At 42.4% G+C, this 12,750-nt stretch overlaps 1 protein-coding gene across 1 annotated transcript in view; it reads left to right on the forward strand.

Moving 5' to 3' along the window:
- The window catches only part of LOC128567580 (protein mono-ADP-ribosyltransferase PARP14-like), an 86,087-nt gene that overhangs the window by 796 nt on the left and 72,541 nt on the right, over positions 1-12,750 (forward strand). Inside the window, 4 exon segments of the mRNA XM_053564865.1 lie at positions 1,342-1,475; positions 2,286-2,319; positions 7,069-7,311; positions 10,065-10,301. Of these exon segments, the coding sequence (XP_053420840.1) occupies positions 1,342-1,475; positions 2,286-2,319; positions 7,069-7,311; positions 10,065-10,301 (648 nt within the window).

Here is a 12,750-nt window from a genome sequence, read left to right on the forward strand (position 1 = left end):
GAACCTGCAGCTGCCTCTTCTCGCCTTCTCACGGTGGGTCCTTAGGACTGACTATGAAGACATCTGCCCTCCTCGCAAAGAGTGAGATTACAAACTGGCTCTGACCTACATCCTTGGACCTTCCCAGGACCATGCCATCAGAATGCACCCGGGTAACCCAACATTCATGCCTGAGCCAGCCCTGGGAGCAGCAGGGCACTCCAGGAAGTTCCCTTTCCACCATCTGACTGTGTTGACCACGCCTCTTCCTTTAAACTCCCTCATTCCTGTTTCTCCAAAGTCTGAGATAGAATGATGTTCATTTTTATGTCTTTGGCTGCTCCTTCTTATAATTTACATTTTAATAGCTCTGCAAGGTGTTAGCAAGTGCATTCACAGACTTCATTCAAGTGAGGAAACTGAGGCTCCTGGCAGAGTTGGAATTTGAATTTAGGTCTTTGGACTCTTAGGTGCAGGGTTCAGTTGCTTCGCTAGAGTCCAGACTCTCCGTGTCCTTGTTTCTACTCCCTGTACTATCAGGTGTGAAACCCTTATCGTTACAAGCTCAGGAACTGATTGAAAGGGCTTTCTAAGGAGGCCTCTGGTGATTCTCTTGGCCACCTAAGTTGCCTTCCTAAAAGATAGCTTTCATCCTGCCATTCCCCAGCACCCCGTCTTCACTGGCCGCCTGTGGGATGTTTTACTTTAGTTCACTTTGGTGTAGAATAAATAACGCTACCTTTTTGAGTGCCTGCCAAGTGTCAGGTTTTTGGTAATGTTTCTTCAATTTAATATTATACATACAGTATGTATACAAAACAATCTCAGTTAACCTTATTAAAAGACAAGAAGACCAAAGCTTCGTAAGTAAAGGGTAGTAGGCTTGGTGCGGTGGCTCAGGCCTGTAATCCCAGCTCTTTGGGAAGCAATGGTGGGTGGACTTCTGAGCTCAAGAGTTCAAGACCACCCTGAGAAAGAGGGAGACCCTATCTGTAAAAAATAGTCAGGGGCCTGTACTCCCAGCTACCTGGGAAGCTGAGGCAAGAGGATCACTGGTGCCCGAGAGTTTGAGGTTGCTGTGAGCTATGAGGCCACAGCACTCCACCAAAGGCAAAGAAGTGAGACTCTCTCAAATTAATAAGTAAATAAATAAATAAAGTGTAGTAAGGATTATGCTCACTATTAACAAATAAGTTTAAAGATAGAATTCAAATCCATGTCTGCTTGCTAAAGTTCTCTTTTAACTACACATGACCTCTCTTTGACTGATGATAATGAAGCCTATAGAAATCACAGCTGAATTTTGTAAATAAAGATTGCTTGTCACTTGGCCTTTTATTTTTTCTTTTTTGTACGTTTCAGTTCGGCAGAGAGTTCTGGAGAGAAAGAATCACGAGTTAATATGGCCAGGAAAAGGAACTTTCAAGTTAACTCTCCAGTTGCCCACAGCCTCAGATAAAGTCCATGATGGTGTAGAAGAGAAAAATTTGACGGAGGTAGGTGAACTGGGGGGGAGGGGAGCTGAAAAGGGAATTGGGGTGTTCTTCTAAGGTGTGTGAAATGGGAAGTGCGAAGAGGAGAATATAGTGGAATGAGAAGTATGAATCAATCTGGGGTGAGAGAGGCAGATTGCCGGTGTAGAGGGAACAAGGGCAGGGATAGGGCAGTGTGGGACAATGAGGAGGTGGCACTTTTTGTTTGACATTGGAGACCTTTGGAAAAGTTAAGACTTGAGAGTGATAATAACAGTGGTTTCGGATGTAAAACTTTGGGTCTGTTTCTCCTGGATTCTTTGTAACCTGGAACGTGCTATATTTGTCTTATTTTTATGTCATTTTGAGGAAACAGCAATCCATACTACTGTATTAAGTATTTCTTCAGTTTTAAAATAGAATAGTCATAGAGTGATAGTATCCAGCTTCTTGGATTGTTGGATTGCTGTGAGCATTAAACGAGAGGGCCGGAATAAAGCACAGGACACGGTGCTCGTTACATAGGAAACACTAAGAAACATTAAACTGGAAAATCACGGGCTGAGCTATTTTCTGATTCCAGTCTTACCCCATTTCCCGAACAATTGCTTTTAATTGAGGTTTCTGTTATTTGTGTCTGATTTCCATCAGTGATATTTGAGATTAGCCAGTGAATATACCCCTACCCATAGCCCCAGGGTCATTCAAGAGCCCTGGTGTTCTGAAGTCCCTATTGTAGTTTCTGTTTACGATACATCTAAGGGTTGGTGCATTTTCTTAATGTAAAGACAACGTGACTAATGTAGTAATGCTGCTTTATTGTTTGGGTTTCAGGAATCCAAGTTTAAAGAAGATATCAAAAGACCAGGTAAGGGCTCGGCACCTGTAGCTCAGCAGCTTGGGCGCCGGCCACATACCCAAGGGCTGGTGGATTTGAACCCTGCCTGGACCTGCCAAACAACAATGACAACTTCAACAAAAAAAATAGCCAGGCGTTGTGGTGGGCACCTGTAGTTCCAGCTACTTGGAAGGCTGAGGCAAGAGAATAGCTTAAGCCTAAGAGTTGGAGGTTGCTGTGGACTGTGATGCCCTGGCACTCTACTGAGGGTGATGTAGTGAGACTCTGTATCCAAAAAAACCCAGGTAAGTTCTCAGTGGAGAGGACTCTGACATTCACCAGGCAGTTCTGCTTTTGTTAAAGCACTTGAGGGAGTCATCCCTCTCTTCTGGATTAACACAATGCAGGGTTAGTTCTGTGTGGAACTGGCATGGGCTGTATCATCTACCTCCTCTGAGCCTGCTGTGCAGAGGGTGGAGACACGCAGCTTCTTGAGCTATTAGGTCTCAGGTCAAGAAGATAGAACAGCTCTCTGGGAGCTGGAATATGCTTCGCAATTGAGAGGGGGGCAAAGAAGTGCCTGGGAGCTGGTGATGAACTGGCGCATCATGCCACCTGCTGTACTAAACACGCAGCTAGTGTCTGTAGCTAAGCATCCTGTTATAAAGGGGAGGACATGACCCAGGCTGCATGAGTTCAGAAGAAGAGATAAAGTGGTGCTTACACCCAAATCTGAATAGAAAGGAATTTGAAATAATGGATAAACACTATCCTTTAAAATGAAAGTTGTCTTATGAGTAGTTTTCTGCAATTTTCTCTTTTGAAAACACCACTAGAATATGAGAGCTGCATTTACTTTGGATAGGTCTTATTGATTGTTTTCCTGTAACGCACACGTACAATTAAACTGCATAATCCGGTATACATGGCTTTCTTAGAAAGGTCAAGAATCTTATGTGAGAGGAATTTTTTGCCTGTTGAGAGCAATTCCTGCTTTCCACCGTTTGGATTTGGAATTGGCCTGCCCACTCCCAGTGTTTATTTTTGTGACCACCTAATCTTTACCTTTTTCTTGGAAGATGTCTAAGTACTATCCTCTTAAACTCAATTTCAGACCAGGAAGAGGTTTTATATGTTTACCTTTATACTTGTGCTGTATTTCTAGATGTAAAGCTCAATCAAGTCTGCATTTCTTATGGTTTCATGGCTTTTACCCCAACTCTGTCTCACCTGACTTACCAGTGCTTATACCTCAAGTGCGTTCTCACTGAACCCCTCTCCACCAATGGACTTTTCATGTCCTGGAGATTTTAGTCCCGTTTTCTAACCTGTTTTTACCTGATCCAGACTCTAAGAATAGTAACCAGCCAGGAAGTTGAATGTCCTTCAACAGGTAATTAAATTGCCTCATTTAAGGGATAGAAGATGGAAGCCTCTGTTGGATGGCTACTCCACCCTGAATTCCAACACGGCTCGAAGGCTAGAACTCTTGAAAATAATTAGAGTGGGGTAGACATTTCAGAACCGAGCCAATGTGAGTTGAGCCGCTACGGAAGAGATCTTGTATCTCAGGGAGGGACAAAATGGAGGATGCACCACCGTGAATGCACTAGGCGCATCTGAAGCTAATGCAGAAAGTTAAAAATTGAGATGTCTCAGGAGTTCATAGCACAGGGAAAGGCACACGGGGGATGTGAGCAGAGAGCCAGTGTCGAGTTCCAGCTTAAGCTGAGTTGGGCTGGGTCTAAAAGAGAGAAACCACTACTAGGAAGATCTTAGCAGATCCAGGGAGAAGAGAGGACAGGAGCAGAGGAATACGGTTACCTGTGGTTGGCAGGTTCTGGTATTTCCAAATCTATATCCCAAGCTGGGAGTCCCTTCTAAATTTTAGAACTTCCATCTGAACTTCCTGTTGGGAAGTATGTTAAAGCCAATGTGCCCGAAAACATCTTCCTCCCCAAGACGTGCCCTTTCTGGAGTCCTTATTTTTTTTTTAGTTGTTGTTGTTGTTGTTTTGTTTTTTTTTGGGGGGGTTGTTTAGTTTTGTTTTTTTTTTAAATTACAAACATGCATCCTTGAATGGTCATGTCCTTTTTCCAGAGGAGGAAAGAGAGAAAGCTAAATCATTGTTCACCAAAGTTAAGTCCTTTACATCATGAACCTCTTTTTTTTTTTTTTTTTTTTTTTTTTTTTGCAGTTTATACCGGGGCTGGGCTTAAACTTACCACCCCCGGTATATGGGGTTGGCACCCTATTCCTTGAGCCACAGGCACTGCCCCTCATTTGTCTTAAAGCACAGAATCAGCCCACCCTTCACATACTAGAAACTTCAGGCATCTCTCCTCTATAAGCTTTCACATCTGCTGGTCAGAGAGACCTGTTAATTTTTTTCTAAATTCTTCCCCATCGATCCTTCTCTTACCACAGACCCTCCATTTTTACCTCAAATCCAGCATAGCAGGAGCCACCTGCTTGCTTGCTCTGTATCTGGTACCTTCTGAAATTGCACCAGACCTTTGCACTACAGCGTATATAAATGTCCTGGCACCCTTTTCATGGGAAGCGTCCATGACTTGCCCTTACCACCAACTGTGAGATAAAGTCCAGACCATATTCTGGACCTAGTCTGTTTTTCTGTCCTTGCTTCCTCCATCTCTGCACAAAAATTATCCTTTTGTGCTCCTCAATCAAATCACCATTTTCTAAGTAGTCTGTTGCAGTCACATGGCTCTGCCTCTCTTTTGCTGCTCACACTACTCTCTGTCCCACTTCTCTACCCAATTCTGTTTGCCCTTGAATTGCTGCTCAACTTCCTCCTCTTCTTGAAGCCTTTCCATGGCAGCCCAGCCCCTTATCTCTTTCTGGGATCCTGGCTTGATTGTTGATGCTCTTTATTTGTCAGTTATCAAGCCTCTCTTGTGATGAAGCTTTGAATAGTCATAGGGTTATAAAACTCTACTGCTGGTGAGATGCCTACTGTTCAGTTCACTTAGTTCAATACCCTCATTTTATAATTAAGAGACTTGCCCAAGGTCACAGGCCTAAGTCATGGTTTGAACATATATAGCCCCCTCCCTAGCCAAGTAGTTACTTTGATTTGCCATGCCTGTCTCATTTAATGCTAATGTATATTGTTATTTTATCCTTAAGCTATTTTGTATTCAGCATGAGCGTATGTGCATGGTGTCATATCCAGCACACAACAAGATGATCTAACTGTTATAACAAATGACTGCACCATACAAGTTAGTTTCTCCTTCACATCACAGTTCAGTGTAGTCAGCAGCTGGGCTGGTAGGGGCAGTACGGATGCATCATGCACTCATTCAAGGGCCCAGGCAGCTTCCAACTTTTGACACCATTGCCTTTAATGTGTGACCTCTAAGGTCACTGTAAGGGAGAATGACACCAGTGTCTTTAATGTGTGACCTCTAAGGTGACTGTAAGGGAAAATAGGGATTCCTATAAAGGTGATTTATATTGGCCACGCCTAGAAGTGGAACTCACCACTTCCACCACAGCCATTAGCTCCTTGAACACTGCTGTAGCAATGGAACTGCAGGAAATTTGAGAAATGTTGCCCAGGAAGAAAACAAAATAAATGTGGTGAGCACAGGTATTTTACTCTGCCACAGTAGACATTTATACATGTTTTTTCCCTTTCTCCTTCTTCTTATACACCTCCATGAGAAAATCTGTAAGTTTTTGCATTCACACCTCTCTGTACATGCAGTGTCTTGAACATAACAAGGGCTCAGAACTGAATGGTTCACAGAGTGTGTAAAGATCGTATCATATACACCGGGCTTCACTGGACAAGAATAGAGTGAGAGTGAACTTGCATGTCCCTTATGTTCAGCAGGGGAGAGGGACAGGCCAGCGGGGGTGACTGCTGCTCAGTGAGCTTGCTGTATACAACTGCTCTCTCAGCCTTTTTACCTTCCATATGTCTCCCTTAGTCACCCACGGCAAAGGCTCTTTTTTCTCTTCAGTGATGAGAACTTACTCCTTTCTGGAATATGATGTGGTAGAAGATGCCCATGTTTGAGCGGGGTCACATAGTCTTGCTTTCCTCCAGTGACCTAAGCAGCAAATCTTATTCCCAAACATTTCCTGAGCCTCGATTATCTATTATGTACCATCTTCCAGCAATACAAGGGTAAATGAACATGTGCCTTGCTTCTGAGAAGCTTAGTTCAGTAATTATACTGTAATATGGTGCCATGCTAGAAAAACATGTCAAGTGCAAGGAAGGATACAGCAGGTTCCTCAGAGAGACAGGCAGAAAGGGTATAACAAAATGGAACTTCAATTGTGTATAATTTTCATATGAAATTCATACATACAAATAGTCTTAGAATGCAAATCATTTCACAAGTCACTATTTCTTTACTTAGGTATGTGAAATGAATATTTTTTTCTTATTGCTAAGAATTTTGGACACATTTTAATAATTGATCTCCATAAAGGTTAATTTATGTATCTCCCAGGCATAAATGAAAAATCTTTTTTCCTCACAATGCAGATGATCTTAAAAATAAAGACCTAGTTTGTCAACATGAAAATGGAAGGAAATTGAATTTAAATAATAATAATAGACAATTAAATACTACATATTGTTTTAATTAAATAAAGGGAACACCATCCAAGATTTGTTTTAATGTGAGTCAGCAAAGAGATTGGGAAGGAAAGAGATCCGTATCTTATGATCATTTACTTTGCTAAGACTATGATAGATAATGATAATAACTTATACTTCTTTTGTGTCCCCCAAATCAGATGCATCAAAAGAACTGGGTACAAAAGTCTCCCCCAATGAAGGATCAGAAGAAATGGAAGATACACCAAAAGAATGTGAAAATATTCCCTCTTTGGTGGCATTTGAAGATCTCAAGGCAAATGTGACTGACATGATGTTAATCTTGTTGGTAGAGCTCATAAGTGGCCTGTCCAAGGATGACTTTGATGTGGAAGTAATACCAGATTCTGATGTCGCTGTAGTTACCTTTAAAAAACATATAGGTAAGATCAAGTGACACTTCATGTGCCAGTCTTCTTTGCACCACACCTTGGGTCTTAGGATGCCTCATTTATGGAACATCTTTGTAAGTTGGACTCTTTCTAGTAGCTAGTAAGAGCGACTCGTTTTTAATATAGATGCTTTTTAATTTTGAAAGAGAAACAAATTAGTTTTGAAACCAAATTCTGGTGTTTTTAAGAGAATGAATTTTGCACGAGTACTTTGTATCAGAGAGAGAGAGAGATGGAGAAAGAGAGTGTGAGGGAGAAGGAGAGAGAAAAAGTAAGGGATTCCAGGTAAAGGGATCAGTATTTCCCCACGTGTTATCTCATTGGGAGAAGTAAATATTGATGTTTGTTTCCAAAATGGACTTACGGAAGAGTAATAGTAGTACAGCACACTCACATAGTACTTATTATAAGTCAGGTAGTATGCTGAGCTCTTTACATGTATTAATTAATTAATTGGTGTCTTCAACAACCTTTTGAGATTACCATTATTTACTGTCCCACTTGTTACAGTTGGGGAGACAGACACAAAGGTGCTAAGATACAGTGCACTGGATTTGAACCCAGGCAGCCTACCTCTACAGCCCGTTCTCTTACCCAGTTCATCATGTATTTCCTTAGTACTTTCATGGTCATTCCCCTATGCAGGAATGAGTGAGTGTGTGTGGTCAGAAAATGAGTGCTCCTTAAGGTCACTGTCAGGAGTCTGTGGGCTGTCTCTGAGATTATGAAGAGTCACATCCACCTAAAACAAGGACATTTGCTAATTCTGAGCCCTCCCTTCTTCATGGCCATGGGCGTGGAGTGATTAATTAAGAGTACATGTTATGGAATCCAAACTGTAGCTCTGCCATTGAACTAGTTACATGAAGTTGGCCAAGTCACTGTCCTCCCCGTGCCTCACTTTCCTCATCTATAAAATGGTGACAATACCCACCTAGTACAGTTTCTGTAAATATTAAATGAAATGGTGTTTGAAAAGCACTTATCAGAGTACCTAAGACAAGAGAAAGACTCAGTAAAGGGGGCTATTCTTATTTCAAATTTATTACCTTTCTTATAAAGGGAAAATGAAATGGATTTGCTTCTCTTCACTGATCATAAATTCTGAAAGCCGTCCCGTGTGCCAGGCAGTGGTCCAGGTGCCTTTGGTACAAAGATGAGTAAGTCAGGGCTCCTGCTCTTGACAGACTCGCAGTCTCAGGTCAGGCAGGACGCCCATGTGCAAACAGATGTGGAAGGTGCAAGAGGAGAGGCTGTCTCCCAGCAGGAACAACACGCTGTGGGGCAAAGGGCACCGGACAGGTGGCTTATTCTTGCTCTTATAAGGTTTCTACTAGAACAGTATCAGTCAGTCATGTCCAAAATATGTTCCTTCTGCCTGACATGTATATTTCTCTCATTTCATTTGATAAACCTCTCTTCATCCTTCATAACCCAGAATCCTGTCTGATTCCCAGTATTAGTGTTCCCACCTCATTTAATCCCACCATACACAGCTTATTTCCTGTCAAGACTTCTTCCCTCCCACTGGCATTTTTTTTTTTTTGTAGAGACAGAGTCTCACCTTATCGCCCTCGGTAGAGTGCCGTGGCCTCACACAGCTCACAGCAACCTCCAACTCCTGGGCTTAGGCGATTCTCCTGCCTCAGCCTCCCGAGCAGCTGGGACTACAGGCGCCCCCCACAACGCCCGGCTATTTTTTTGTTGCAGTTTGGCCAGGGCTGGGTTTGAACCTGCCACCCTCGGTATATGGGGCCGGCGCCCTGCTCACTGAGCCACAGGCACCGCCCCCCACTGGCATTTTTATTCAGTGTCCTCAGATCCTAGCTCAGTGCCTGGCACAGTGTGGGTTCACCATCAATAATTATTGCTTTAAACAAGACAGGTGGGCTATGTCCTGCAGGATGAGTTGAAAAATGGGAGAAGGGCATTTAGACAATGTAATGATAAAATTAAAGAAAAGAAAAAAAGAGAGAGAGAAGGGTTTTCAAAATAGTGACTAGTTTTTGTGGCAGCATGGAAAATAAGATGAATGACGGAATATCCACAGGTGATGCTTGGAAATTAGTTTGGAATCAAATAGCCAAGGGCATAGGACTGTGGCTGAGCAGTGTGATCTGTATCTGTAGGTAGTAGGGAGCCATTGAAGGGAGAATGAGGTGAGGAAATCCACAGAGAAAGCCCTCCAGAGGGTTGGTGAAGGTCGTGGGCATTGTGACAGGAGGCAGAGACACAGCCCAGTGGCTTTAATCCAGGTAAGACATTTATATGTAGGTCGTTTGGAGACTAGGAGTTTTAGACTTGTGAATTTTCATGTAGGTAGTTAAAAAAAAAAAATTTTTTTTTTTGAGACAGAGTCTTACTCTTGGCCCTAGGTAGAGTACTGTGGCATCAATGCTCACCACAAGCTCAAACTCTTGGGCTTGAGCAATCCTGTTGTCTTAGCCTCCCAAGTACCTGGGATTATAAGTACCCACCACAATGCCTGGCTAGTTTTTCTATTTGTAGTAGACGGGGTCTCAGTCTTGCTCAGGCTGGTCTCCAACTCCTGAGCTCAAGCAAACCATGCAGGTAGGCCTCCTAGGATGCTAGGATTACAGCCATGAACCACTGCTCCAGGCCAGGCATTAAAATCTTGTGTGGGAAAATAGAGTGCTTGATTCTCCCTTTTATCTCATTGACTGGCCAGAGAGTTACCAAGATACCGTCATATTTTACTGATACGTTGTTGTTGTTGTTTGTAGATACCATGAAGTTTGTTGAGGATTGCTCCCAGCACCACTCAGCTAAACAACTCCAGCTTTCTCCAAGACTTCTGGAAGTGACCAAAACAATCAGGGTTGAAAACCTGCCTCCCAGTGTTGATGAATACAGTTTACAACTTTTCTTTGAAAATCCTTTCCATGGAGGGGGAAGAGTTGCCAATGTTGAATATTTCCCCAAAGAGAGTTCAGCTCTGATAGAATTTTTTGACAGAAAAGGTAATATTTACTACCCTATCATCCTTGGCATCATCTAGGCCACTTTTAGCAGAAATTAACAACTATCAATTTAATTTTGATGCCTTTTATATAAATGATAAACATTTCCTTGGAAATTGAATTAATAATTCTGTTCATCTGTTTGATGACACCAGTGATTCAAACTTTAGAGATAAAACATTGCAGTTTTGAAAGATGTAAAAGGATTCTCTTATGAGTCTCCCACCTTTGCTTCTAGAATTTTTGAAATACTGAATTTTAAAGAAATGATCTCGGTTTTAGCTGCATACTTAGTGGAAACTCTCAATTTGAATATAGTTAGGTAAAGAAACACTCAGCAACATTCAGTTCCTATAAAAGTGTCACTATTTCCTTTTCACCTGTCATTGTCATCATTCAGAAATTAATAGCGGCAGTTCAAAATGACCAGTGGATGGCTGCTGGACTATTGTTTGTAGTGACCTGTGAAAACCACATCCAGATAAACCTTTACAAAAATGCTTATGAGTGTTTTGTGGGCATATGCCAGTTCTCTGAGGCATACTTGAAGTCAGCTTGGAGATTCCATCGTGATCAGAGGTCAAGGGCAAGCAGGAGGAACTAAGTGGCCAGACTTTTTTGGAAAGAAGGAACACCTGGGATTAATCAGGGTAGGGCATATAAATCATTTCAATGGGGTACTTGGAGGAACCTCTCTTTTCCTAAACTCAGTTTATATGAGCTGGGAAAATAGAGGTGAAGGTATGGTTTGGATTAAAACAGAAAGAAAGACCTCGTATTCTTGGGGCAAGGAGACAAGAACTTCTGTCACATATTCAAATCTCCAGCAGCCTGATTCTGTGCCCAGGGAGAGAGGAACATAAAGCTGTCTACTTTAGAAACTAACTTCCAAGCTTGTGGTGGGAGTGGACAATCCCAAGGCTTTCAAAGATCTTGAGGGCCTGGGGCTGTTATGTGTGTCCTGGAATTTCTATGTTGTGTGTATATAACCAATAATAAGGACTGTTGAATTGAGGCTTATTTTATGCCAGATCTCTTCTTGTCAACTATAGTGGGCACAGTCAAAGGCTCCCTTTCTCCCTGACCTCTTTGCACCATCTGACCATGGGGCTCACACCTCCTCCTCCACACCTGCTCATTTCCTGTTCTCCACAGTCTGAGATACACTGGTTTTCTTTTTCACTCTCTGGCTTCTCCTTCCTAGAATTATAACTTACCTTTGCATAACTCCACAGAGTGTTAACAGGTACATTCATGGACATTGTCTTGGTTGTTATAATCCCTGTTTTACTGATTTCAGAGGAAATTCAATGATGGAAAGGTTAAAGACTTGCCCAAGATGGCTTGGCGCCTGTGGCTCAAGCGGTTAAGGCGCCATCCACATACACCTGAGCTGGCGGGTTCAAATCCAGCCTGGGCCCGCCAAACAATAATGACAGCTGCAACCAAAAAATAGCTGGGCCTTGTGGCAGATGCCTGTAATCTCAGCTACTTGGGAGGCAGAGGCAGGAGAATTGCTTGAACCCAGGAGTTGGAGGTTGCTGTGAGCTGTAATGCCACGGGACTTTACCCAGGGTGACAGCTTGAGGCTCTGTCTCAAAAAAAAAAAAAAAAAGAAAAGAAAAAACTTGCCCAAGATTACATGGCTGGTAAGTGACAGAGCCAGGCTTGACCTGAGTAGTCTAGTCCCACAACTTAGACCTTTAACTTCTCTCCTTTTCTCACATCTCCTGTTCACCTATAACATCCTTTTTCTTGCAGTAAATTACATCACTAACAATGGGTTACCAAAACTGAGGCCAACTGTAGGTAGAGCTTGAGTAAAAACAGAGTTTGTTCAGTGATACTGTGTTTTATGTAGATTACTTGAGAGGAATCAGTTGGGCACTTTACTCTGAAATTATTTAGTTCAACTTCTCAAAATCTGATGCATTTCTTAAGGAAGAGAACTCTTACTGAATACCTACGATCTTGAGATCATTTGTTGTGTTTTCTGCCACAGTGATTCAGGATCCTTCTAGAAGCCTGCACAGTTAGATATAGGTACCTTGTCTTCACAGCTGAGAAAACAGAATGGAAACTTTGAGGCATATTGTGGTGACCTCTGTGATGGGTCTTGGGGCAGACAAACTTGAGATTGAAACCTGGGCTTTGGTGCTTAACTAGCTTTGGGTCTTGGAGAAGTTACTTTAACCCACAGAAGCTTCTGTTTTCTCATCTGTAATGGGGCTGCATGCACATTATCTGGGTGATGGGTACACTTGTTACTTTGACTCAAGCTGTGCAAAAGCAATTCATGTAACCAAAACATCTGTACCCCTGTAATAATGTGACATTTTAAAAATGGGGCTCACATTACTACTTAGTTGAGAGAACTGTGAGGATGAAAGGACACAACAGCTGCAAAGTGTGTGGCATGTTGTGATGCACAGGACATGTCAGTGGTCTC

This window comes from Nycticebus coucang, chromosome 16, assembly GCF_027406575.1.
Source record: "Nycticebus coucang isolate mNycCou1 chromosome 16, mNycCou1.pri, whole genome shotgun sequence".
NCBI lineage: Eukaryota > Metazoa > Chordata > Mammalia > Primates > Lorisidae > Nycticebus > Nycticebus coucang.